Raw genomic sequence first — 24,414 nt, 5'->3', positions numbered from 1 at the left:
CACTGTGACTCATGGGGTAGCCCATAGACTAGAAGGAATAGGTTCTCGAAATCCAATTGCAGTTAGGTGATCCAATTCTTTCTTTATTTGGTCTCTGAGAACTAACAAAACAGCACGGGATCTAAAGTACCAAGGCCGAGCATTATGATTCATTGTGATGTGTGCATCAAAGTCCTCTGTGGTGCCAAGCTCTGGGGTGAATAGGTCCTTGAATAGGTCCTCATAATCCTGGCAAACAACTCTAGGTCCAAGTACGGAACATCTTCGAATGTCAAATTCACAGAATCATGTATTGAAAATCCAAATTTCTGAAAAGAGCCAAGTCCAAACAAGTTCTCAGCAGAATCACTGTTAACAACTAAGAAGGTAGTGTGGCAGGTGACATTCTGATATGTCACTAGCAGTTCGACCTGACCACATACTGGGATGGTATGTTTATTATATGCCATTAGAAATCTCTTTGTTTCTTGCAAGGAAGGAGCTCCAAGTTTCAAATAGGTGCCACAGTTTGGAATACTCATGGCTGCACTGCTGTCGGCTTGTAATTAAACTGGCTTCTCTGCAATTTGCACTTTATGGAGAGCTTATTGGAGGTCTCTTGATGGTCTACAGTGGCTACAGATTAATATCCATCTGTTGGGCAGGAGGCTGTCTGGCCTGATGGAACTTACAACAGACAGAAGCTATATGGCCATCAGCAGAACGGTTTTGGCAACAGGCCCATCTGTCAGGGCAGTCTTCACGTTCATGTTTTTTAAAACAATCCAGACATGACGGCAATCATTTTGGCACCCAAGACCATTTTAATCAGCTCAAACAGGGTGTAGGACATTAGTGGTTATTGGTAAGGCATCCCACCTGTACTGTTTGTTCATCCAAATCGCCACTAGTGTGGCCCTTACCTACTGGCTCGGGTGTGTTTACATTAATGTCTGCAACATTAACCCATGACTCCAGTTTCTTGCCTGCTGCTCAGGTCACTTCAAAGATTTGTGCTAAGACCAAAACTTTGTCTTTGAGGTGAAGTGCCTGAAGTGGAAATCCTTGTTTGGAGTACCCCAGATGATCATTTCTTTTGCGTAGGACTCCTTACTTTTAGGGGTAACAATTGTCTAAAGCCTCATCAAAGGAAGGAAAAGTCAGCACTTGGTGTGTTGCTTGATTCTGCAGTAAGCTTTGAAGAAGTGGTTGGAGGGTGTCCAGTAGCAGCTTCTGGTTCTCTTCCTGCCGATGAATAACTTGTGTGAGTAGAGCATCCAATGTAAATGGTTGCTAAATCATTGCCATTTTATTGTGTTTTAACTAGGAATAATACAACACATATATCACTGTTCCACAGTTTATTTACACAACACTATTACAAATAATTCTGTTACCAAGCACCAAGTTGTAGATGAACACTTTATGAAAATGATATGAATTGATGGTGGTTACACCAACGTCCATGAAGTACAAGTGAAATGCAGAACTCCGGCATAAATCACAAGCCCGTTGACATATTAAGCCTAGTGAACGTTAAAGTCCAAGTTCCAATATGGCATTTGGATTCTAAGTCCAGAGCACAGCCCAGTCAACATCAAACAGCAGAGCCACCACAGCATAGCACTTCTGAGTTGTGGAGTGGCATGTAGCAGGATGAGAACTGGCTTGAAGTCATCAGTAATGGTCTTAAATAAGGCTCCATAGTTAATGGAGCCAGTGGTTGGGGCTGCTGTATATTCTGAGTGGCCAGTCACTGAGTTTTATGGGTGACCAAATGCTGTGGTTTGAAGTGCATGTGCACAAAGACAGCCTGTGATGTTAGACAGTGGGCCGCAATGGAGAAGTGCAGCCAATGATGCATTTCTCAGCTGGGTATAATGGATCACGCCGCTGCTCAGTGCATAGATTTAATAGTGTTGGATACCACACTGTGTTAACGACACCAACATGAGCAAAATCACAGTTTAATTGTACTTTGCTTACACAATGATAAAATAAACTTACATAATATGAGCTAAAGCACTGTTTAGTTAAACAGTAAGTATTTTCATTGTATCACAATGTTGTCACAGGCAGATGTGTTACCCCACAATAATTACCCACTTGAAGCATTAAACAGCGCATTTGCATCAGATTCCGGCCAATCTCTTCTTCAGTTATCATTTAGCTAGTAGACAGCTGCTTTGTTATGGGAGTGTGCTGCTAGCTTATAATCTATGTCATTTTCGTGCACGGATAGCAAATTTTTTCTCACCTAGATCACTGTTTATTTTATGTTACTGCTGCTCACTTGGATATATGACAACACAATTTATCAGTGTGTTATCTGAAGCAGTAAAGGAGAATCATGTGTGGGATCACAGTTGTGAAACAACAATGAGATGGTGGAAAACAATTTCATTTGTAGTTGATGCACTCTATACATAGACATGCCCACTTGAGGATTAATAGATTATGAGACAAAATTGCTCATCAGTACTTACTTTCAGAAATGAAATATTTAGTTTTGTTGACAGACACATATGAAAGCACATACACCGTGCTAGATTTTTGAACTGGTGGTTTCATCCTCTAGGAGGAGGTTCGTGTGGTGGGAGTTATGATAAAGAATGTTAAAACGAAAGGACAGGTTGCTTAGACCTCAGGATAAGAAAGGCCAACCCATAGTTGTCCCATTTCCTAGGACTTGAGTAATCTGCAACAGTACATTTACTCTGCAACCCATCACCTCCCCCCCCCCCCCTTCCACAACCACCTCCACCACCACCACCCTCCTCCATGAGGAAGAAACTACCACTTCTCAATCACAGCTTGAATATTGCAGTAACATTCATAAATATAATACTAGGAGGAGAAATTCTTTACACTATATGTGACTTAGCATCAATGTGGCACATGAAGGAGTGAGGTATTCAACCATAAAAATCTTTGACCGCCTGCCCAGTGATGTAAAGAATTTAATAGATAATTCTTATAATCCCACTGGATGTATCAATGGATCAATTCATATAATTACACATTCTGCTGCCAAGGTCACTAGATGTGGTGCAGAATGATATATCTCCCACTGTTAGGTTACACAGGTAGGCAACAGCAGCAGATTTAAGGGCTGTCATGAACCATCTCAGTCTCTCATGTCAACTCTCTATGTCTACTGCATGCTTTTTGATGGACTTATTTAAATTCCCACCGGACAACATGTGGTTTGCACATGGACATATCCATTTTGGTGATGCCACGAGATCTCCATACTCCATTTTGTCACATGTTGTGGCTACAGCAAGTGCACCAATGGCTTATGCATGCAGTGATATAGTGATTCTTATTAGGGTGCTTCACAGCCTGTTAAAGTTACAGTATTCTTGAGCACCAACACTTTGAGTTGTTATATAAATGTCCCAGAGTCATTTTAATAGTCAAGAGGTATCCACCTCTATAAGTCTTTTGTTCTGTTTAGTTCAAGAAAGAGAGAAACTATTACTTCTGTGATTTATTTGTACTTAATTGGTGTTCACTAAAGTATGTTGGGGATGAAGCAGATATACAATAGTGGCGATGAAGGTTGTTTGGAGCTACAGCCCACTCTGTTACAGAATATGACTTATGAGACCAATTACCAAATGTTACAACCATGATGGACAATGATTTTTTTGAGCTCTAGAAACAACAACTCAGTCAGCAGCCTGAGCCCATACAGAATCTGAAAAATCTGGTGTCTCTACATTTGCTTCTGGCAGTATTGGCCTTCCAGTTGTTTAATGAAGTTCAGGAAGACTGGGAAGTGTACCAAGAGCATTTAGCACTTCATTTCCATGCAAGTGTCATTAAATTCCCTGAGCGACAGTGAGTTTTCTATGACCTAAAAATGCACATTTTTGTTATCTTATGCAGAATTTGGCCCCTATGCCAGAACCATCACTGATGTCATTAACTGCTATTAATTCACTTTAAAGTGAACATGATGCAACAAAAATGTGTATGTTGGCTGCTCATTTAGAGTTCCTCCTACATAAGAAGGCAACATCAGACAGTTTTTATGCATCACAGATGACAGACCTACAACACCTGAGTAGATAATTCCAGTTTACATGTTATTGTGTACAATTATACACAGAATCAATAATGCTTGACATGGTGATCACATTAGCAGCAGACAATCAGATCCCTTTTTTTAGCTGAAGTTTTATGTATTGACTTTGGCTTTCAAGGTTTCACAAGTAATCAGGCTGTCCTTTCCACAGAGTATCGTATATCAGAACTGTCATCTAAATTGGCAAATGTAACATGCTGTAGTTAGTCTGAGGATTAAATTGCATAAATGTAGGACAGAGCTTGTGGAAGTGGAGAAGCCCTCACTCAGCAGGTTGGACAACAAAACCTGCACCATCTCTGTTTTTCACCTCACTCTAGACAAGATTTTCATAGACTGCCCAACTGTCTTATTTGTTTTTCTTTACATGCTAGACGTAGTTACCCACACTGTAGTGTCTAACAACAGAGTTTTCACCTGGGTCACATAGCAGGTGTTTTTCAGAGTCAACCGAGCCTTCAGCAGTTGAGTGCACCAGTGCAAATAAACTTCTGCACAAACTCAAGGGTAACACCACACTGCCTTACACTGTTCATGGTATTACAATTACTAATCAGCCTATATTTCTCTGATTGTAGTCTTCATCATTAAAATCAGTGGCTGCTAAGCTGTAGACTTATGCTTATGATGAAATTCCAACAATAGGTCAAGCAGTTCGGAAATTGTGTATGAGCAAGTAACCAGAAGCCTTCTGTTCTTTACCATCACAGAACCCTCAATGAAAAATACTTTTGGCCTCAGTGTATATACAGCATTTGGATTTTCTATACAACACTTGTTCCAAGCAATTCAGTAAACAATTCCATATGCATAAGTGGATTCTGTATGTCTCCAGTATGCTCCAGTCCTGAGAATGGCTTCTAATTTTTTACCTATATGGCAGTAAAATAGTCAGCAGTATCTAAGTTTTTCAAAGCCTGACTAATACCTAACCCTTACAGGATGAAGTTAAAGCAGAACTGGATCACTTAGAGGAGTTGGAAGTGCCATCCCAGATTCCTTATATTGTATTGGCAAACAAAGTGTGATGATAGGGCATTCATTGACAAAATGGCCAGAGAAAAGGGACCCCTTACCAGTGGCCTTCACATTGTCACCACACATTTCTTAAGCTGAAGTGATACCTCTAAACTCCTCTACACCTAACTTCATGCAAGCCTCATTTACCACTTGTGTTAGCCACAGATGCATCACCTTGTGCCACTGGGGACATACAGTTATGTATGTATTCACAAGGTTTGGAGTGGCCTCTCATATTCACCTTCATTACACTGACCATGGGACAACAACATCATTCTCAGATAAAAAAGGAGACACTGGCAATTACATTCGATACCCAGAAGTTCATCAGTTTCCTCTGTGGCAACCAATTTGATCTTTGTCACAGATCATAAGTCTCTGTTGACCATAACTGGCACTAAGTGAAAGTTGCCTGAATGGACATATCAGTTGCTACAACACTGTGCTCTTTTCTTACAAAATTACCAATTATCCAGTCACTATCAAACATCAGCTCAGCACAGGAATACCAATGCACTGGCAAGATTTCTTAGGGTTCCAGATAAGGAATTTGGTGAACAATGCTGTCTGCTGTCCCCATGTTGGTTCACAGTTGGAACAGTCATTGGAAGACTGCCAGGAAGTTTCATATCAGTGCACACTCCGCTGCAGAGTGAAAATTTCATTCTGGAAACATCCCCCAGGCTGTGGCTAAGCCATGTCTCCGCAATATCCTTTCTTTCAGGAGTGCTAGTTCTGCAAGGTTCGCAGGAGAGCTTCTGTAAAGTTTGGAAGGTAGGAGATGAGATACTGGCAGAAGTAAAGCTGTAAGACCGGGCGTGAGTCGTGCTTTGGTAGCTCAGTTGGTAGAGCACTTGCCCGCGAAAGGCAAAGGTCCCGAGTTCGAGTCTCAGTCGGGCACACAGTTTTAATCTGCCAGGAAGTTTCAGTCATTGGAAGAGCTTCCTATCACTTCCAGACATGTCCACTTTTGAGACAGGTTTGCCAGATAGTACTAACCAGCTGCCCCATACTCTTCTTCCAGCCTCACCCCCCCCCCCCCCCCCCCCCACCTTCACCATCAAGATTCCATGTTGTTCATCTTTTCGAAGGTGTCCTATTATTGAAACAGAATGATTGCTAATGTCACTAGTGTTTTTGGAGGTCCTACACTACTGTATGTTAAAGCCCATGCATTGGTCCCATTGGAGTATTACCAGAATGAAGAATCTGGCCCAACATCATGTCTATAGGCCAAACATCAATCAAGATATAGTGCACGTGGCTCAAAAATCCCAAGCTAGGCAGTGTCTGCAGTCTGCACCACTCACATTGGCAGTCGCAGCAAACTGCACCACCTCAAGTGTGCCAGTCACGGCCTACGTCTACACAGCTGTGAAACTGGGTGCATGCATATTTAGTGGACCCATTCTATGGCGTTATGTGGTTGACTTTGATAGACACATATTCTTATTTCACTCACAAAATAAAAATTCAACAGACAGTACAAAAAATACCACTAAGGTCCTTGTAAATATTTTTTGATTGAATTAGCAGCAGGAACACTTATCACAGATAATCCACCAGTTATTTCTGCTGATTTTCACCCAGAATGGAATTAAACATGTTACCACACCTCCATTTCACCCAGCATCTAATTGCATGAAAGAAAATTTAAGACACAGATTGAAACAACCTTGGCGTCCACTTCTATTGATTCTGCACTGATTTTTCTATCCTTATACTGGGCAACACTGTTGAAAGATTGAAACCCAGTCCAACTTCTGCCATCATCATTCCTTGCTAGATTTCTTGCTGCCTCCATCAATGCTGGAAGAAAAAAAAGGTACACCTTTTAAGATGACATCCCATCTGGGGTATATATCTACATCTCTACTCAGCAAGGGAACCAACTGGTCCAAGTGGCCATGTCTAGAGGAATCCTTTGCTGGCGCTGGAACTGGTTCTCTTTTGGCAATCCAGAGCAAGCTCTGGCTCCAGATCTGCCACACCATGGGGACAACCCATCTCACCCACTCCAAAGATTGATAGAAGCATATGAAGTGCCTGGTTCCATGACATTCCCAGTGATAGACACCTGATATTCCCAGCTGTCATACATCAGCACAATGGATCTGACCAGACATCACATGAGAGGTCCTCCAGTGAGTGCCATGTCTGATGTCAGACTCACAGCCCCTTCAGCAAGTTGCAAGTCAGACATACTGTCAGCTCCTTCATCTCCACCACCAGACATGGGAGTGGTCTTCTACCATTAGCAGCATCAGTAGCTGCACCACTGGTTTTGCAGCATGCTCCATGACTTCCACCCCCATACTAGCCAAGACAGCTCTGGCTCTATGGTCTTATTTAAGAGGAAAGGGATCTTGTAATTCAGTGCCTGATGTATCGATGGATCGGTCTTTGTAATGATGCATGTATATGGTGAGGTCACTTGGTGCAATGCAGAGTGATACGTCTGCCAACACAAGGTCACATGGGTAAATAACAGCAGCAGATTTAAGTACTACCATTCACCATCTTGGCCTCACATGTCTCAGCTTACTGACGGCTACTGTATGCTCTCCAGTTGACTTATTTACAATGGTCTTGCAATACTTGGTTACTTTCTGAGCATTGCTTTGCACTCTGTTATCTCCACTTTCAACGTTTGACTTGCACACAGACATGTATGTTTTCCTAATATGGTGAGGCCTCTCTTTGGCCATGTCTTGTGCCTATTGTGAGTGCATTGACAGCATGTTCATGCACAAACAGTATGTTTTATTTTAAAGTGCTTTCCAGCCTGTCATTGTAACAGTGGTCAGCACAAATGTCTGAGTTATTCAGCAAATCTCCAGAGTACCTTAATAGCCAGAAGTCTTTTTTTTTTTTTTTTTTTTTTTTTTTTTTTTTTTTTTTTTTTTTTTTTTTTTTTCCAAGAAGTGTCGCAATCTATTGTTTTCTGTGATTTGTTTGCACGTAATTAGTGTTCAATAAACCTGTGTTGCTGAAAAATCATACAGCACTAAAAAAATAATTAACTTACATTGCAAACTGAAATCATATCTGATTTACAACTCCATCTACTACATAGAAGAAAATATGGAAGCTTTCAGGCAAAGTTCTTCTACTGAAGTAGAAAATAAACAAATTTGCCCTAGTTCAACTCTCTCTCTCTCCCTCTCTCTCTCTCACTCACTCACTCACTCTCCCCCCCCCCTTCCCCCCTCCCCCCCTCCACCACCACACACACACACACACACACACACACACACACACACACACACACACACACACACACACACACACACAAATAGCCACTGTCTCTCTGGGTGCAGAGGCCTGACTGTGTCTCACTTGAGCACCAATCTGCTGTGATGGGTGAGGTGGTATTAGGGGTTGGGGGACGGTGGAGAGTAAGGAGTAGACATCAGCCAGTGAGTGAGAAAAATAGCAGGTTAGGGGTGGACGAGGATGCTCCAGCCCTCCCACTGAAATATTCTACCACCCATCGAATCTTCGCAATATTCTTGTCCATTCCTACTCAATCCCTGCTCCCAACCTTTTGCCTCAGGGCTCATATCCCTGCAATAGACCTAAGTGAAAAACCTGTCCCATACACCCTTCTGCTACCATCTACTACAGTCGTGTCACAGGCATCTCTTATCCCATCACAGGCAGGACCACCCTGAAAACAGCCATATGCTCTACCACTAAGCTGCAATTACTGTGCCGCTTTCTTTGTGGGCATGACAGCAAACAAGATGTATGTCCACAAGAATGACCACTATCAACCTCTGGTTAAGAGTCAGCTGGAAAAACAAGTTGCTGAGCATACTGCCCAACATGATGTGCTTCACTTAAATAGCTGCTTCACAGCCTGCACCATCTGGGTTCTTCCTACCAATACCAGCTTTTTCTGAAATGCACAGGTGGGAACTCTCCCTACAACATATCTTAAGTTCCTGTACCCCCTTCGCCTCACCCTTCACTAACTCCAGTCCTGTACATCTTCGTCCACATGATTACTCTGCAATTCACACTTTACTGTCTGGCAGAGGGTCGCCACAATTTATAAGATTATTGGCAAGACATATTTCCACTGATTCTTTGACTACTGAAACCCAAAAACTGGAAACTGGACCTAAAATTTTTGTTCTTTTGTATTCCATCGAGTGTCCCATGGAATACTATAATTGAAATTATCCAGTCACAGTGGAAGTGATGGGGTTCATTTGATACTCATTGACTGGATCATCTCTCACTTCCATCACTGAGGGCAGCACACACAACACGGCTGGCCCACACTTGTGCCAGATGATGCTAGTAAATTTTGCATGTTCAAGATTCAGCATAAATATTGTGAATGCACCTGGGCTCCTCAATAGTTGTCTACTCATCTGAAGATGGCCGGATGTATCTGGGCTGGAAATATCATGGCAGAATGTCGATGAAACATGGCTGTAAAGCTGAAAATTATTAGACCACCTTCAGACTATTTCTCTACCATTTCACTTTGTAAAAGCCCATGAGAAATATCAACACTTACATCTTTCTCTATTTGTTATGGTGATCATATCTCCCTATGTTGGTTGGCTATAATTACATATTTTCATGTTCAGAGGAGAAATTTGGGGATTGAAATTTCCTCAAAAGATCTCACCACAGTGAAAAATGCCTTTATTTTAAAGATTGCCACCACCACTTGCTTCCTTTTATCGTATCTGTGACACTGTCTCCCCTACTTCATGATAATATAAAATGAGCTGTGCTTCTTTGGACTTTTTGATGTCCTCCATCAATCCTATCTAGTAAGGATCTTGATGTCCTCCATCAATCCTATCTAGTAAGGATCCCATACCACAAGCAGTTCTCTAGCATAGGATGGACAAGCATAGTGTAAGTAGTCGGTTTAGTAGACCCGTTGTATCTTTTAAACATTCTGCCAATATAATACACTCTTTAGTTTGCGTTCTTGACAGCATTATCTATGTGATCAATCCAGTTTAAGTTCATAATTGTAACCCCTAGATATTTAGATAATTGACAGCCTTCACCTACCTATCTCCTTTCCTGCTCCCACTCCAGAACTACATGTGCCTTCTATCCAACCAGTGCACCAACTAGTTCTTCCCCCACTTTTCTCCCCTCCCCCTCCTCCCCCCCCCAAGCCCCTCCTTCTTCCACCATACAGCTCCCGAAACCTCACCTAGCAGCTCTGTCATGACCTCACCTTGTCCCTGCATGCTCCCAGGCAGCACAGCATCGTCCTCCTTCCTCCACTCCATCCAGCTATTCCTCCCCTTCCATGCCCCATGCCTCTGCCTTACCCCCACCATCCATCCCAGCAGATTGCCGCTTATATTTTGAGACAATGACTTTGTCTTAAATCTTAAATATTTTAGCAGCTGTAATTCTGTACAGTGAGCATGCATAATTAAAAAGCATGCACGACCATGCTGGCCTCATGTCAGCACAGACAGTGCAGCAAGTTCTGTACCACGTGTGAAACAGCCTTATATAAACTGGCATTGGGCCAATCTAAAATTTTTATGACAAATGTAAACTTCACTGTTAAATTGTGCCTTAATGTACTCCTTAATTATGTCTGTCTTTCAGTGTCTTAGTATATTCCTTCATGTGAAAGTGAAATAGAAGTTGGTTGGTGGGTATTCCAAATTTGTGTTTGTGCATTGTTATAATATTTTTGACGATGAGGATAGAATTCTGCTCCACTTGTTTCATTTTGTGGTTCACTATTTCCAATGCATCAGTTGAAGAAATCCTTCAATCCCTTGTGGAACAGTAGTGAGCTCTCATCAACCAACAGCAGGTTGTCTGTAAAAAAATTTGGTAACATTATTGGCAAGCCTGGGTTCAGTGCCCTTGTTGCAAACCCCATTGTTTCCTCCATATGACAAGAAGAATGCAGTAGATCGGGATGCATATTAAAAACACCTTCAGCAACATTTCCAAGCATTTGGTGTCACTGACCCTGACCCTAATGTGCATAAGGCATTCTTTCTGTCATGGATTTATCCTCATGTTTATCACCTTTTGTGTCAGCTAGCTCCTATTTCGGAACCTGCCAGTCACTCTTTTGGTAAAATATGTCAGTTATACTCTACTTATCACTGCAAATGTAGTCATGTTATTAGTGCTCACACTGAGTTCTACCATTGTCAAAAACAGCTGCAACAGTTGTATAGAGCTTGGCACTGGAACTTCATGGGCTTAGCCTTCACTGCCAGTTTGTTACTGAAGCATACTGCAACTCACATGCTGATTCGATGGCTATAATATGTTTGGTCCGGAACTTACTTCACAATGTGAAAAGCTCTCTCTCATAGAGGTGTCGAACACTGCCCAGTTTTTTGCAGTATCTAGGGAAGCAGGAAGTCAGACAGAAGCTTAGTGTGAAGTAGCCACTGTTGCTTCTCCTCAGCTCACGGAGGGGGGCGGGGGGATGACATTGTGGCCATGCAATTACGATCTCCATGAATGCTCGTGAATGCTCGTCTCCCATTATGTCCTTATTATTCTGTTCAGCATGAGCGTGCCACATGCCCAGAATGTGCAACTATTGTAAAAACAAAAAGGCCATACTGTTCCTGAGTGCAACTTCCAACTTCCTCCATCAGACATGAACGTGGATGTGAACTGTGTTTCCCAAGTGGTGGTAGCTGTAAACAAACTTCGGTAAATTCTCAAACCTATGTGGACACTGGATCACTGCTATTGGACCTTTCTCTCGTCAGTTGGTGAGTTACAACAAACAACAGGTACCCGTACTGGGACAGTTTAATAGTCTAATAATGTATAAATTAGGTTCTGATGAAGTGCATATGTTACTGGATCAAGTTCCCTAACAAACAACCACCAGTAGTCTGCTTGGAATTTTCCTCACTGTTTTCAGAAGGTTTAGGGTGTACCAGTTTCAAGGTTCATGTGACAATGAAACTAATGGTGTACCCTTGTTGTAATTTTTTTTTCCCACCCAATCCCAATAGCTTTATGGGAGCAAGTCAGATCAGAACTCAACTGAATTATGGCCTTGGACGTTCTCACACCTGTGTCCTCTGGTGAATGGTCTACTCTGTTGTTAATTGTCACAAAACCTAATGGCAAACTTCAGCCTTCAGCTCTGTGAAGATTTAAAAAATCTGTAAATTCTTGGTCTGTTATTGATATCAGTCCCTTACCCTGTCAGGATTAACTCTTTGCACGACTTTCTAGGGAATAGTTGAGTTATTAGTCTTCTGACTGGTTTGATGCACCCCACCTCTCCTGTGACAACCTCTTCGTCTCAGAGTAGCTCTTGCAACCTGTGTCCTTGATTATTTGCTGGATGTATTCCAATCTCTGACATCTTCTACAGTTTTTGCCTCCACAGCACCCTCTATTACTGTGGAAATCATTCTCTGATATCTTAACACATGTCCTATCATCCTGTCACTTCTCGTTGTCAGTGTTACCCACATATTCCTTTCCTCTCTGATTCTGTGCAAGACCTCATTCCTTAGCTTATCAGTTCATCTAATTTTCAACATTTGTCTCCAACACCACGTCTCAAATGCTTCGATTCTCTTCTGTTCCAATTTTTCTACCTACACTCCATGTTTCAGTACCAAACAATGATGTGCTCTAAATGTACATTCTTGTAAATTTCTTCCTCTAATTAATGCCCATGTTTCATACTAGTAGACTTCTCTTGGCCAGCAATGCCCTATTTTGCCAATGCTAGTCTACTTTCAATGTCCTCCTTGCTCCATCTGCCATTGGTTATTTTGCTGCCTAGATAGTAGAATTCCTTAACTTCATCTACTTCGTGACTATCAGTCCTGATGTTAAGTTTCTCACTGTTCTCATTTTGGCTACTTCTCATTACTTTCATCTTTCTTCAGTTATTTTCAGTCCATATTCTGTACTCATTAGACCATTCACACAATTCAGTAGATCATGCAATTCTTCTTCACTTTCACTCAGGATAGAAATTTCATCAGCAAATCATGTCATTGATATCCTTTCACCTTGAATTTTAATTCCACTCCTGAACCTTTCTTTCATTTCCTTCACTGCTTCTTCAATCTACATATTGAACAGTAGGGCAAAAGACTACATCCCTGTCTCATACCTTTTCAATCCGAGCACTTCGTTCTTGGTTGTCCACTTTTATTATTCCATTTTGGCTCTTCTCATATTCTATATATATTATCCGTCTCTCCCTATAGCTTATCCCTATTTTTCTCAGAATTTTGAACATCTTGCACCATGTGACATTGTCAAATGCTTTTTTCACATTGGTAAATCCTGTGAACCTGTCTTGATGTTTGTTAGTCTTGCTTTCATTATCAACTGCAATGTCCACCTTTGGCCTTTAAGCCAAACTATCATCATCTAACACATCCTCAGTTTTCTTTTCCATTCTCCTGTATATTATTCTTGTAAGCAACTTTGATACATGAGCTGTTAAGCTGATTGTGCTATAATTCTCACGCTTGTCATCTCTTGCAGTTTTCATAGTAGTGTGGATGATATTTTTCTGAAAGTCAAATGATGTGTTGCCAGACTCTTGTGAATAGTGATTTTGCTGCCACTTCACCCAATGATTTTAGAAGCTCTGGTGGAATTTTACACTCCTGGAAATTGAAATAAGAACACCGTGAATTCATTGTCCCAGGAAGGGGAAACTTTATTGACACATTCCTGGGGTCAGATACATCGCATGATCACACTGACAGAACCACAGGCACATAGACACAGGCAACAGAGCATGCACAATGTCGGCACTAGTACAGTGTATATCCACCTTTCGCAGCAATGCAGGCTGCTATTCTCCCACGGAGACGATCATAGAGATGCTGGATGTAGTCCTGTGGAACGGCTTGCCATGCCATTTCCACCTGGCGCCTCAGTTGGACCAGCGTTCGTGCTGGACGTGCAGACCGCGTGAGACGACGCTTCATCCAGTCCCAAACATGCTCAATGGGGGACAGATCCGGAGATCTTGCTGGCCAGGGTAGTTGACTTACACCTTCTAGAGCACGTTGGGTGGCACGGGATACATGCGGACGTGCATTGTCCTGTTGGAACAGCAAGTTCCCTTGCCGGTCTAGGAATGGTAGAACGATGGGTTCGATGACGGTTTGGATGTACCGTGCACTATTCAGTGTCCCCTCGACGATCACCAGTGGTGTACGGCCAGTGTAGGAGATCGCTCCCCACACCATGATGCCGGGTGTTGGCCCTGTGTGCCTCGGTCGTATGCAGTCCTGATTGTGGCGCTCACCTGCACAGCGCCAAACACGCATACGACCATCATTGGCACCAAGGCAGAAGCGACTCTCATCGCTGAAGACGACACGTCTCCATTCGTCCCTCCATTCACGCCTGTCGCGACACCACTGGAGGCGGGCTGCACGATGTTGGGGCGTGAGCGGAAGACGGCCTAACGGTGTGCGGGACCGTAGCCCAGCTTCATGGAGACGGTTGCGAATGGTCCTCGCCGATACCCCAGGAGCAACAGTGTCCCTAATTTGCTGGTAAGTGGCGGTGCGGTCCCCTACGGCACTGCGTAGGATCCTACGGTCTTGGCGTGCATCCGTGCGTCGCTGCGGTCCGGTCCCAGGTCGACAGGCACGTGTACCTTCCGCCGACCACTGGCGACAACATCGATGTACTGTGGAGACCTCACACCCCACGTGTTGAGCAATTCGGCGGTACGTCCACCCGGCCTCCCGCATGCCCACTATACGCCCTCGCTCAAAGTCCGTCAACTGCACATACGGTTCACGTCCACGCTGTCGCGGCATGCTACCAGTGTTAAAGACTGCGATGGAGCTCCGTATGCCACGGCAAACTGGCTGACACTGACGGCGGTGGTGCACAAATGCTGCGCAGCTAGCGCCATTCGACGGCCAACACCGCGGTTTCTGGTGTGTCCGCTGTGCCGTGCGTGTGATCATTGCTTGTACAGCCCTCTCGCAGTGTCCGGAGCAAGTATGGTGGGTCTGACACACCGGTGTCAATGTGTTCTTTTTTCCATTTCCAGGAGTGTACAATAGAAAGCACACTCCGTGTTTCTCATTACTACATCTGAATAGGATCGACCAAAAAAGAGTTAGTATTAACTCCTCTTCTAATTAACCTTTATTACATAGGCGGCTCAGTGGTAAAGTGTCGTACTACGTATCCAAAGGCTGTGGGTTTGATTCCTGATCAGTCCTAGGATTATTAAACTAAGCTCCGTCCGAACAGGCCATCGTTTCCCACTAATGTGCAGGCCCTACCTGTTGGATCTAGTCTCACTGATTTGTCCACAGGCTGGGTCTGTCTGTGTGTGGTGTAATGTGATGGATTGTCATGGTTTAGCCATGGACCCAGGATTGCAGTGCTCCTCGGCAGCCCTGAGGCCATGGGAATGGATTTCAGAAATTGTAACTGTCTCACCACAAGTACATTGTACAGTGTGGCGTTTTGTAGACATTTTATTTATTGTAATACATTTTGGCACTTCAAAAGTAGTTTATGTTTTAAAAAGTATGGACAATAAGAAGAAGAAAATTGTAGCAGTTGCTGGTGGTTTGTAAGCTATGTACTCATATATTTCGTGAAAGAAAAATTACATAATACCTGTAAAATAACAGACATAACACAGTGGGTAATGACTGACAATAATGAACATAGTAGAACCAACATTTTATTGGCAGTCACCTATACTGCTGGTTTACACAACTCTTCCCTGCCTTATACACTTCTTTCAAGAGGCCTACTTTTTTCTGAGGTTATATCTGAAAACTGTGAAAGTATTTTAAGTCTGTCGTGTGACTCCAAGGAAATGTGTATTTTTGTCACCAAATACGTGACAACAGTGGTCTTAATGAAACACATATATCATTTGGCTTGCTTTCTCCATCTAAAAACAGTTCATTACAAAAGATGTTAGTACTTAAGATTTTTGTTGACATGGGGGAGATCTCAAAATTTGTCAGGGAAAAATGCTAAAGCTTTTCTGGAAATCAGGGAAATATTAGGGAATTTCACTTGAGGAAACATGTGGCAGCCCTGCTAATGTTTATGTGACAATTGTATACTTCACAGTTTGACTGTGTTGTAAAGTATTCCTTTATTATATGTGTTTGTACTAATTACTATGTCATTCAGTGCCTTAGTATATTCCTTCTTGTGGAAGCAGAATAGAAGTTGGTTGGTTGAAATACTGATACTTTGTTTGTGCGATGTTACAATTGCAGTCTTCTTCATAGTTCCTGTCTGCAACCCAATGCCTCCTCCATTGGTGAGCAACTATCTATCCTTTCCATTATTGTTGTTATTCCATCCTGGACTTTCCATTGTTTGATTTAAAAATAACTAACTGAGTAACACTTAGTTTCTGGATAATTTCATCATAGTGATACTCTCTGTTGCAGATGATAGTGTGAAAAAGGAAATAAGACTAACAAAGTAGCTTAACTCATGTTGCTTCCTTGTGCATTCATTAACGAAGTAATCATGCAGTTATACTATGCCAGTTATTTGTATCTCAAGTAAATGTTTGTCAGTCATTATTTTTATGGAGTAAGGTGGGGCAGTGGTGAAGACACTGTACTCACAGTTTAGAGGAGAATGTTACAAACCTATGTCTGCCCATTCTTGTTCAGGTTTCCCTTGGAGGTCTGTTGCCTGAATTTCTTCTGTTTTTTGTCTTGTTAATGTATAGCTGGTTATCATGACACCAGTGAAGATGGATTATCTCTCAGGAGTTACCTAGTATGCCTTGTAAATTTTCCCATGAGGTCATTAGTGCCATGTCATCAACATAACCAAATTCTTGTATGGTACATAAATGAAAAACTCATTACTGTGGATAATGAACTACAGAAGCTGAAAAATAAACACTTTTTCTTTTCATTTGGAGTATTTATCTTTTCTGCTTATCTGTCTACACTATCTACAGCATAATGCTAATGTAAAATTTAAATAAATAGCTGTTTGTAATTATATTTATAAATTAAAATATGTTTATAAATTAAAATATACTCATCATTGCTTTTCCATTAGTGTAAGATCTGCATAATTTCCTCATGTTCCTCTGAATTGCCTTGTTCTCATTTTTATGAGACTTGGGTTGGGTTGGGTTGTTTGGGGGAAGAGACCAAACAGCGAGGTCATTGGTCTGATGGGATTAGGCAAAGACGGGGAAGGAAGTTGGCTGTGCCCTTTCAAAGGAACCATCCCGGCATTTGCCTGCAGCAATTGAGGGAAATCACGGAAAACCTAAATCAGGATGGGCGAACACGGGATTGAACTGTCCTCCTCCCGAATGTGAGGCCAGTGTGCAAACCACTGCGCCACCTCGCTCGGTATATGAGACTTGGTATACACCATAATAAATAGCAGTGTCCTGATTATTGAACTGTGCTGTGGATATGCTCTGACTACAAGATCACACAGATAGTAACAAACATAACACTTCATTACTTCAAGGATAATGGTACAAGAAAACACTTGCCATGAAGTGACAGCACTACTAGTCCAGTACACACAGGCTGAATGTCAACACGTGACGTGAGAGTGAGGTTGGCTGGGCCCAGCTCAATAAACCATCAGCCAGCTGGTAGAGTGTACTATGGACAGGCTGTGTGCACATCCGAGAGTGGAGGCCTCTGCCAGATCTAGCATCTTGCGGTGTGCCATACAGCTGCTTTCCCGGCTTGTGGGTATGGAATCTTGTGTGGATCCCTATACCCCTCCTACCTTGGGGTGGAGCATTGCTGATTCCCTAGGCAACATGTGGATGGCCGTGACTAGGAATGGTATCCATGTCCCTGGGGGCAAGAGGGGAGAGCAACTCCCAGACTGCTTAGACCCTGCAATACGGGCGAAAGTGGCTGGTACAAGGAGGGCTCTGATGGCCCCTGTTGGAGCATGAGATGACAGAACCAGTGATGGGAAAGGTGGAGGTGCTTCCATTCCCAGCTAAGGCCACACAGGCGACATCAAACCAGCAAGGGCCATCTTCACCGACTGAAGGGGCACCAGAGCTGCTGCTGGAGGTTCTGGAGTCATGGGCTTATCAGGCAGTGCTGACACAGGCAGAAACTGAGGCTGGAACACCAGCAGATTGGTGGCATCCAGCAACTGGAGGACCAGCAAGGCATGTCGTGTGGCCAGGACAGTTGGGTGAGTGCCCACCGTGACCCAGAGGTGATTTCGATGGTGCCTGACCTTCTGGTCTTCCATCCCAGGAGTGTAGACATGGCAGCTTTTCTGATACATGTGGTTGCCAGTAACTGTGACCCAGAGGTGATTTCGATGGTGCCTGACCTTCTGGTCTTCCATCCCAGGAGTGTAGACATGGCAGCTGTTCTGATACATGTGGTTGCCAGTAACTAGTGGGGGTGCTAATCGAAACCATGCACCCTGACTGCTGTTCCTGTGGAACATAACGGCAGACGGAAACCGAGATGGAGGAGCATCCATGGCTGGCACCTGTGAAGAAGCTCGACAGGGCTACGGGGCCCAATAGGAGTCATCAGGTAGGCCGTCAAACAAAATGGTAATGCTTCCTTGTCAGGAAAGTCTGCAGATATTTCTTCATCTGGGTATCAATGGTGTGAACCATGTGTTCGGCCTCCCTGTTAGATTGAGGGTGACATGGAGGGGAGTGAACATGATGAATGCCCGCCTGCACACAGAAATCACAAAATACTTGGGGCAGGAACTGAGGTCTTTTGTCAGAAATGAGAGTAGCTGGGAGACCTTCCACAGACGAAAATTTTAAAGGGTCTCAATAATAACTTCAGTAATGGCCAAGCAGCACCAGACCAAGTATGGAAAACATATCACTGACAATCAGCCATAACACATTCAGAAATAGACCTGCAAAACACACATGGAGCCATTTCCAGGGTTGGGTTGCTGGAGGTCATGGGGGAAAACTTAGCATTGGGAGCCACCTGTAGACGAGTACACTGGGGACATCCAGCAACCAAATTTTCCAGCTCCCTGTCAACACTGGGCCAGTACACCTGTCTGTGAGCCAAGGCTTTGGTGTGGGGAACAGCCTCATGCAACAGCTGTAAAAACCTCCTGTAGCAAACTCAACCAAATGACCGCCCTGGGAGCTGTCTCTTCCATGAAGAGGAGGAGTGTCCTGTGTAAGCTGAAGGAACTAAATTGGGACTGTATGGTAGATGTGGTAAGACAGTCCAGCCAAATTTTGGAATGATTTGTGTGGTCACAAAATTGGTCTGGAGCCCAGCATTATCATGTTGCAGGTGAAAGTTGGTCTTCTTCTCTGGCCTTACCCTGGAAATTCAGGCTTTCAGTGTAGTCACTGTTGTCTTGTAGTGTGCTGAATATAGTCACTGTTGTCTTGTAGTGTGCTGAATGTAGTCACTGTTGTCTTGTAGTGTGCTGAATGTAGTCACTGTTGTCTTGTAGTGTGCTGAATTGAGTGTTTCTCCATGCTCCATGACATCTGAAAGAAGGCTGTGCACATCACTTTGCCTGCAGATGGCTGTGTCTTGCATTTCTTCTTTGATGGAGAATTCGCCTGTCGCCATTCCACAGATTGTCTTTTGGATTCTGGCTCGTAGTGGTGACACCATGTATCGGCTTTGGTGATGATGCTGTTCAGAAAACCATCACCTTAATCATCATATTGATCCAGCAGGTCCTGACAAATTTCCATTTTATGAGTTTTTTGTTCTACTGTAAGCATCTATAGGATCCATCTCGCACAGACAGAGTGATAACGAAGATGTTCCAACATCGTTTCCAAGGCATTACAGCTGACATTTAGCTTTGCACACAATTCTCTGGTCATTATCTGCCAGTCAACATGGATGAGTTGATCAAGAATCTCTCCATTGCAAGAGATGACAGCTGTGCAGGATCAACCAGGCCATGGCTTATTACACATACCCTTTCCATCACGTTGAAAATGCCATACCTATCACTTCACATTGCTCATGTCTGTTGTATCATCTCCATACACCTTTAGCAAGTGTCAATGGATTCGAATTGGTGCAATTTCTTCAGCAGTGAGGAATTTATTCAGACATCACTGTTTATATGCAAAAGTTTAGACTTTTGTAGACTGCAATGCAGACCCATGGCCAGAAGTTTTTCCGAAAGTGCCTGGAGATTGTGCAGATGGTCAGTCATAGTACATCCGGTAATGACAGTGTACTTGAGGGGGCACTTGCCACACCAGACATTAACTGTTGATCTGATATAGGTTGAAATGTGTATTAAGAAATATGATAGGCATGGACTCCTTATCCAAGAGTAACTGGTGATATGCTGGAAGTCTGGAGAAGAATTGAACCCTTGCAAAGTGAGTAAACAGCTCTTCTGGGTGTGGCAATGTGTATGTTTCAACCATGGACTGTGAATTAATGCTGACCTTAAAGTCACTGCAAAGTAACAATTTACCAGAGGCTTTCGTCATGATAACAAGGAGTGTGGCCCATTTACGAGAGGAAATGGGAACTGCAATCCCTAGAGATGCGAGCTGGTTCAGCTGTGCCTATATCCATGTTCTCTGATACTGTGTTCTATGCACTGACTTGGGAACGGAGAGCTATCAGAATCTGCTGAGCACAAAAAAATCTAGGATGACCACACTGCTTCAAGGTTATATGGGCTTTAAAGTCTGTGGCACACTCTAGGTCTTACACAAAGATATCTGAAATTTGGAGCACAGAGATTCAAATTATTGATAAGGGACATTGACAAATACCAACTGTATTGGGTCCCTGACTGAAAAGCCAAAGGCTTGAAAGGCTTCAAACTCAAAAAGGTTTCCTAAACTAGTATTGTGAACAACAATAAAGGCAATAGATCAAATCAATGATCTATAGGTAATGTTAGCTGTGAATTGACCAAGCAAGGGGATTTGCTGTTCATTATATCCCCGCAGGCTCCTGTTTACACATGACAATGGAGGAGAGACAAGGTCTGAATATGTTTGGGAATTAAGCAAGGAAATTGCCGAACCTGTGTCCACCGGTAGGTGCAGCTGCAATGAGAGAACCAAAAGCTCGTTGGACTCCCGATTGGGAACCAGCCTTGGTGATGACACTTCCTGGATGTCTATATCCATGTTCTCTGATACTGTGTTCTATGCACTGACTGGCTGACTATCACAATAAGGCCTTTTTTCCAACACTTACTCGTACAACAGATGACCCAACACTGGGGACACAGTGATCCAGCACGTTGGGAGTAACAAGGACAAAGGGGAGCAGCGGCTGGAATGCTGTCTGTGTACTGCACAGAAGCTGCCAAATCAGCTGAACTGCACTTCCACTACATCGTCCTTTCAAGACCCAGTGGCTGTAGCCAGGTCATCCTGCCCTGCCGTGACATCACACAATGCTTCCAGCTGCCGACAAGTTGTGTGTGAGACCTCATACGACTGTGCAATGGACTGTACCTCATCAAGGGAAAAGTTTTGTAATTGCCATACTTCCTTATCCTGGGATAGCAGATTATAATATCATGAACCATGACATCCACATATAACACTTTTGACTTGGACGTGACAAAACTGCACTTTCGACTAAGGCCATGGAGAGTTGCAGCCCAGACATGACATGACTGGTGGGGCTGTTTCTTGCAGAGGTAGAATTCTTCTGTTTTTGCACCAATGTTTGAAGGAGAGCTTTCATATCACATAAAGACAAATGTCACAACCGTATGCAAAAACAACTGCACAACAAACCTTGTGAAAAATGACCCTAATCATCGCCAGTGTGTTCTGACTACAAGAACACCTGGATAATAACAGACACAACACCTTTTTACTTCAAGAATACTGGTACAAGAAAACACTTGCCATGGATCAGCGGTACTTCTAGTCCAAGACACAGAGGCTGAATGTCAACATATGACAGAGAGTGAGGCTGACTGGAACCTGCTCTGTAAACCATCAGGCAGCCAGTAGAGGTAGAGAATGCTATGGAGAGGCTGCGTGCACATCCGAGTGTGGAGACCTCGGCCGAAGCTAGCATCTTTGCGCCCCATGCATCCAGATCACAGGTGTGGAATCTTATATGTGTCACTACAGTATTGTTCATTAGAACTTGGGACTTTGGGAACTCAAATGTTTTTCATGTATCAGAAGCATAGATTGACTGACTTAAACATCTAAAGACGAAACATAATAAGTAACTGTAGTAACCATTGTTCACTTTGTTCACTCTAAGTAAAAGAAGGCCAGTAAATCTGGGTGACATCACAGCTGCAGAAAGCAGATGTCTTTGTTTACCCAAGAAAATAAATATTTTCATTCTAAATGAGTTTTCTTTTGTGTTAAAAGAAAAAAATATTTATGAATTTACATAGTGTTTTATTGGAGCATAGTATTCTTTTGTGCTAACCAATTTTTTGTGTAATGCATTTTCGTATTAAATGTTCTTTGTTGTATACTGCATGGTTAATATTATCTACATAGAAACACTCATCAATTGTTTTATCATTTAAGTTTCCTTAAAGATAATTATTTTCTCTTTTTCGTAATAAAAAATGGCTCTGAGCACTATGCAACTTAACTTCTGAGGTCATCAGTTGCCTAGAACTTAGAACTAATTAAACCTAACTAACCTAAGGACATCACACACATCCATGCCCGAGGCAGGATTCGAACCTGCGACCGGAGCGGGCGCTCGGTTCCAGACTGTAGTGCCTAGAACCGCACGGCCACTCCAACCAGTTTTTCGTAATACCACCTAGAGTTATGTGTGGATCTTGTCATTCTGTTGTATCAGAAATTGATCTTCCTGTTTTGAGTTGTGTTTCTGGATAGTAGATTATGCTAAAAAGTTTCAAAATTCTGAAGTTCCAATAGCGCATAATAAAACATAAACTCCATACAGTCCGGATCTTCCCTTGTGTGATTGTCACATCTTTGGCAATCTGAAAAAAGACATGCATGGACAACGATTCCAGACAGACATGACTGAACAAATAATGTATAAAGAACTTTATTATAAAAACCTAAAACAAAGCAGACATGGTCGGCTGCTGTCAGATCCACAACTGCACCCACTGTTGCTCTTCCTTGTCTGTCTGTCATTAATTTTATCATTAATTCTTAATTGTCTCACTTTGGACTTAACTGGATTTTCTTCTTAGATTTGGCATTCACGGATTTATTGTAACATGGTTATCGAAGTAAAATACATAATTCCATTTTTTATGTAGTGCTCAGAAGCACACAAGATGTTTCTTCATACATGTGAATAGTGTTTATTCTGATGTGATTTCACATCATGCAAAATCTCTGTTTTGTCTTATCTTTATCAATCATTTCTGAAAGAATGCTGCACAGTGTACAAATCTTCTCACAATATTGGTATATGTTTTTCAAAATTATACCCTTTTTCTCATAATTTTTAATTGTTTTTGCAGACCTTCAACTCTTCATTTACTTGGTGCCTCCTTGAACACAGATACACTAGCCATAAATTTCTTGTTAATTATTAATAGTAGGTGATATGATACACAGAGGAGACTTTAGCATAGTTAATGTGAAACTGTGCAGATAGTACCAACCACAACAACACAAGCAGTAAGCAAGGCACTGTTAAATTACTGAACAGCATATGTATGAGAGACAGTCAAATGAAAACCAAACATCTGACACAACAGGACCATGGAATGTTTACATCATGTAGCCAAAGATGTGAAAGATCTGAGCTGTACTGAGGATGTAGCAATGTATCCCAACAAAATCGCTAAGACATAGCCTTTGTCTGATTGGCAGTGCAGGGCCAGGCATTATTTTGCAACAGGATGATTACATCCAACAGCATTCTGACTTCCTGAGAGAAAACAGCAAGCCAGGAGTGGAAATATCTCATATCTCCCATGCCAAAAAAATCCAGAGATGTTCACACAAGTTCCAGTAAGGTGATGATAACCTTCTTCTTCAACTGCAGGGTCGCAGGGTCCCTTTCCCCATGAAAATCCTCAAGCATGGAACCACAATCAATGAGTAGCAATGTGAAAACAACAGTAGCAACTGTGACATACCATAAAGTCAAAAGGCAAAGGAATAGTGCTGGACAGAATCATGCTCTTATACAATAAAGCCAATCCCACACTGCCAATTGGATGAAGGCTATGCTTCAGCGATTTGGTTGGGAAACATTTTTGGCAATCTGAAGAAAGACATGCATGGACGTCAGTTTCAGGCAAACAAAGAAGAGCAACAGTAGGTGCAGTTGTGGATCTGTCAGTAGCAGACCATGTTGTACGAAACAGGAATTGATCATCTTGTTTCACAGTGGGTCAAATATCATAACACACGTGGTGTTTACTTTCAAATG

General features: G+C 42.7%; 1 protein-coding gene across 1 annotated transcript in view; it reads left to right on the top strand.

Annotated features, from left to right (window-relative positions):
- LOC126092794 (putative neural-cadherin 2) overlaps positions 1–24,414 on the top strand; it is a 192,409-nt gene that overhangs the window by 104,630 nt on the left and 63,365 nt on the right. Inside the window, exon 8 of the mRNA XM_049908523.1 lies at positions 18,001–18,237. Coding sequence (XP_049764480.1) covers positions 18,001–18,237 — 237 coding nt within the window. The remainder of the gene's footprint in view (positions 1–18,000; positions 18,238–24,414) is intronic.

The sequence above is a fragment of the Schistocerca cancellata genome, chromosome 7 (assembly GCF_023864275.1).
Source record: "Schistocerca cancellata isolate TAMUIC-IGC-003103 chromosome 7, iqSchCanc2.1, whole genome shotgun sequence".
Taxonomy (NCBI): domain Eukaryota; kingdom Metazoa; phylum Arthropoda; class Insecta; order Orthoptera; family Acrididae; genus Schistocerca; species Schistocerca cancellata.
The sequence above is the reverse complement of the archived record's forward strand: the minus strand, read 5'-3'. Positions and strand labels throughout refer to the sequence as shown.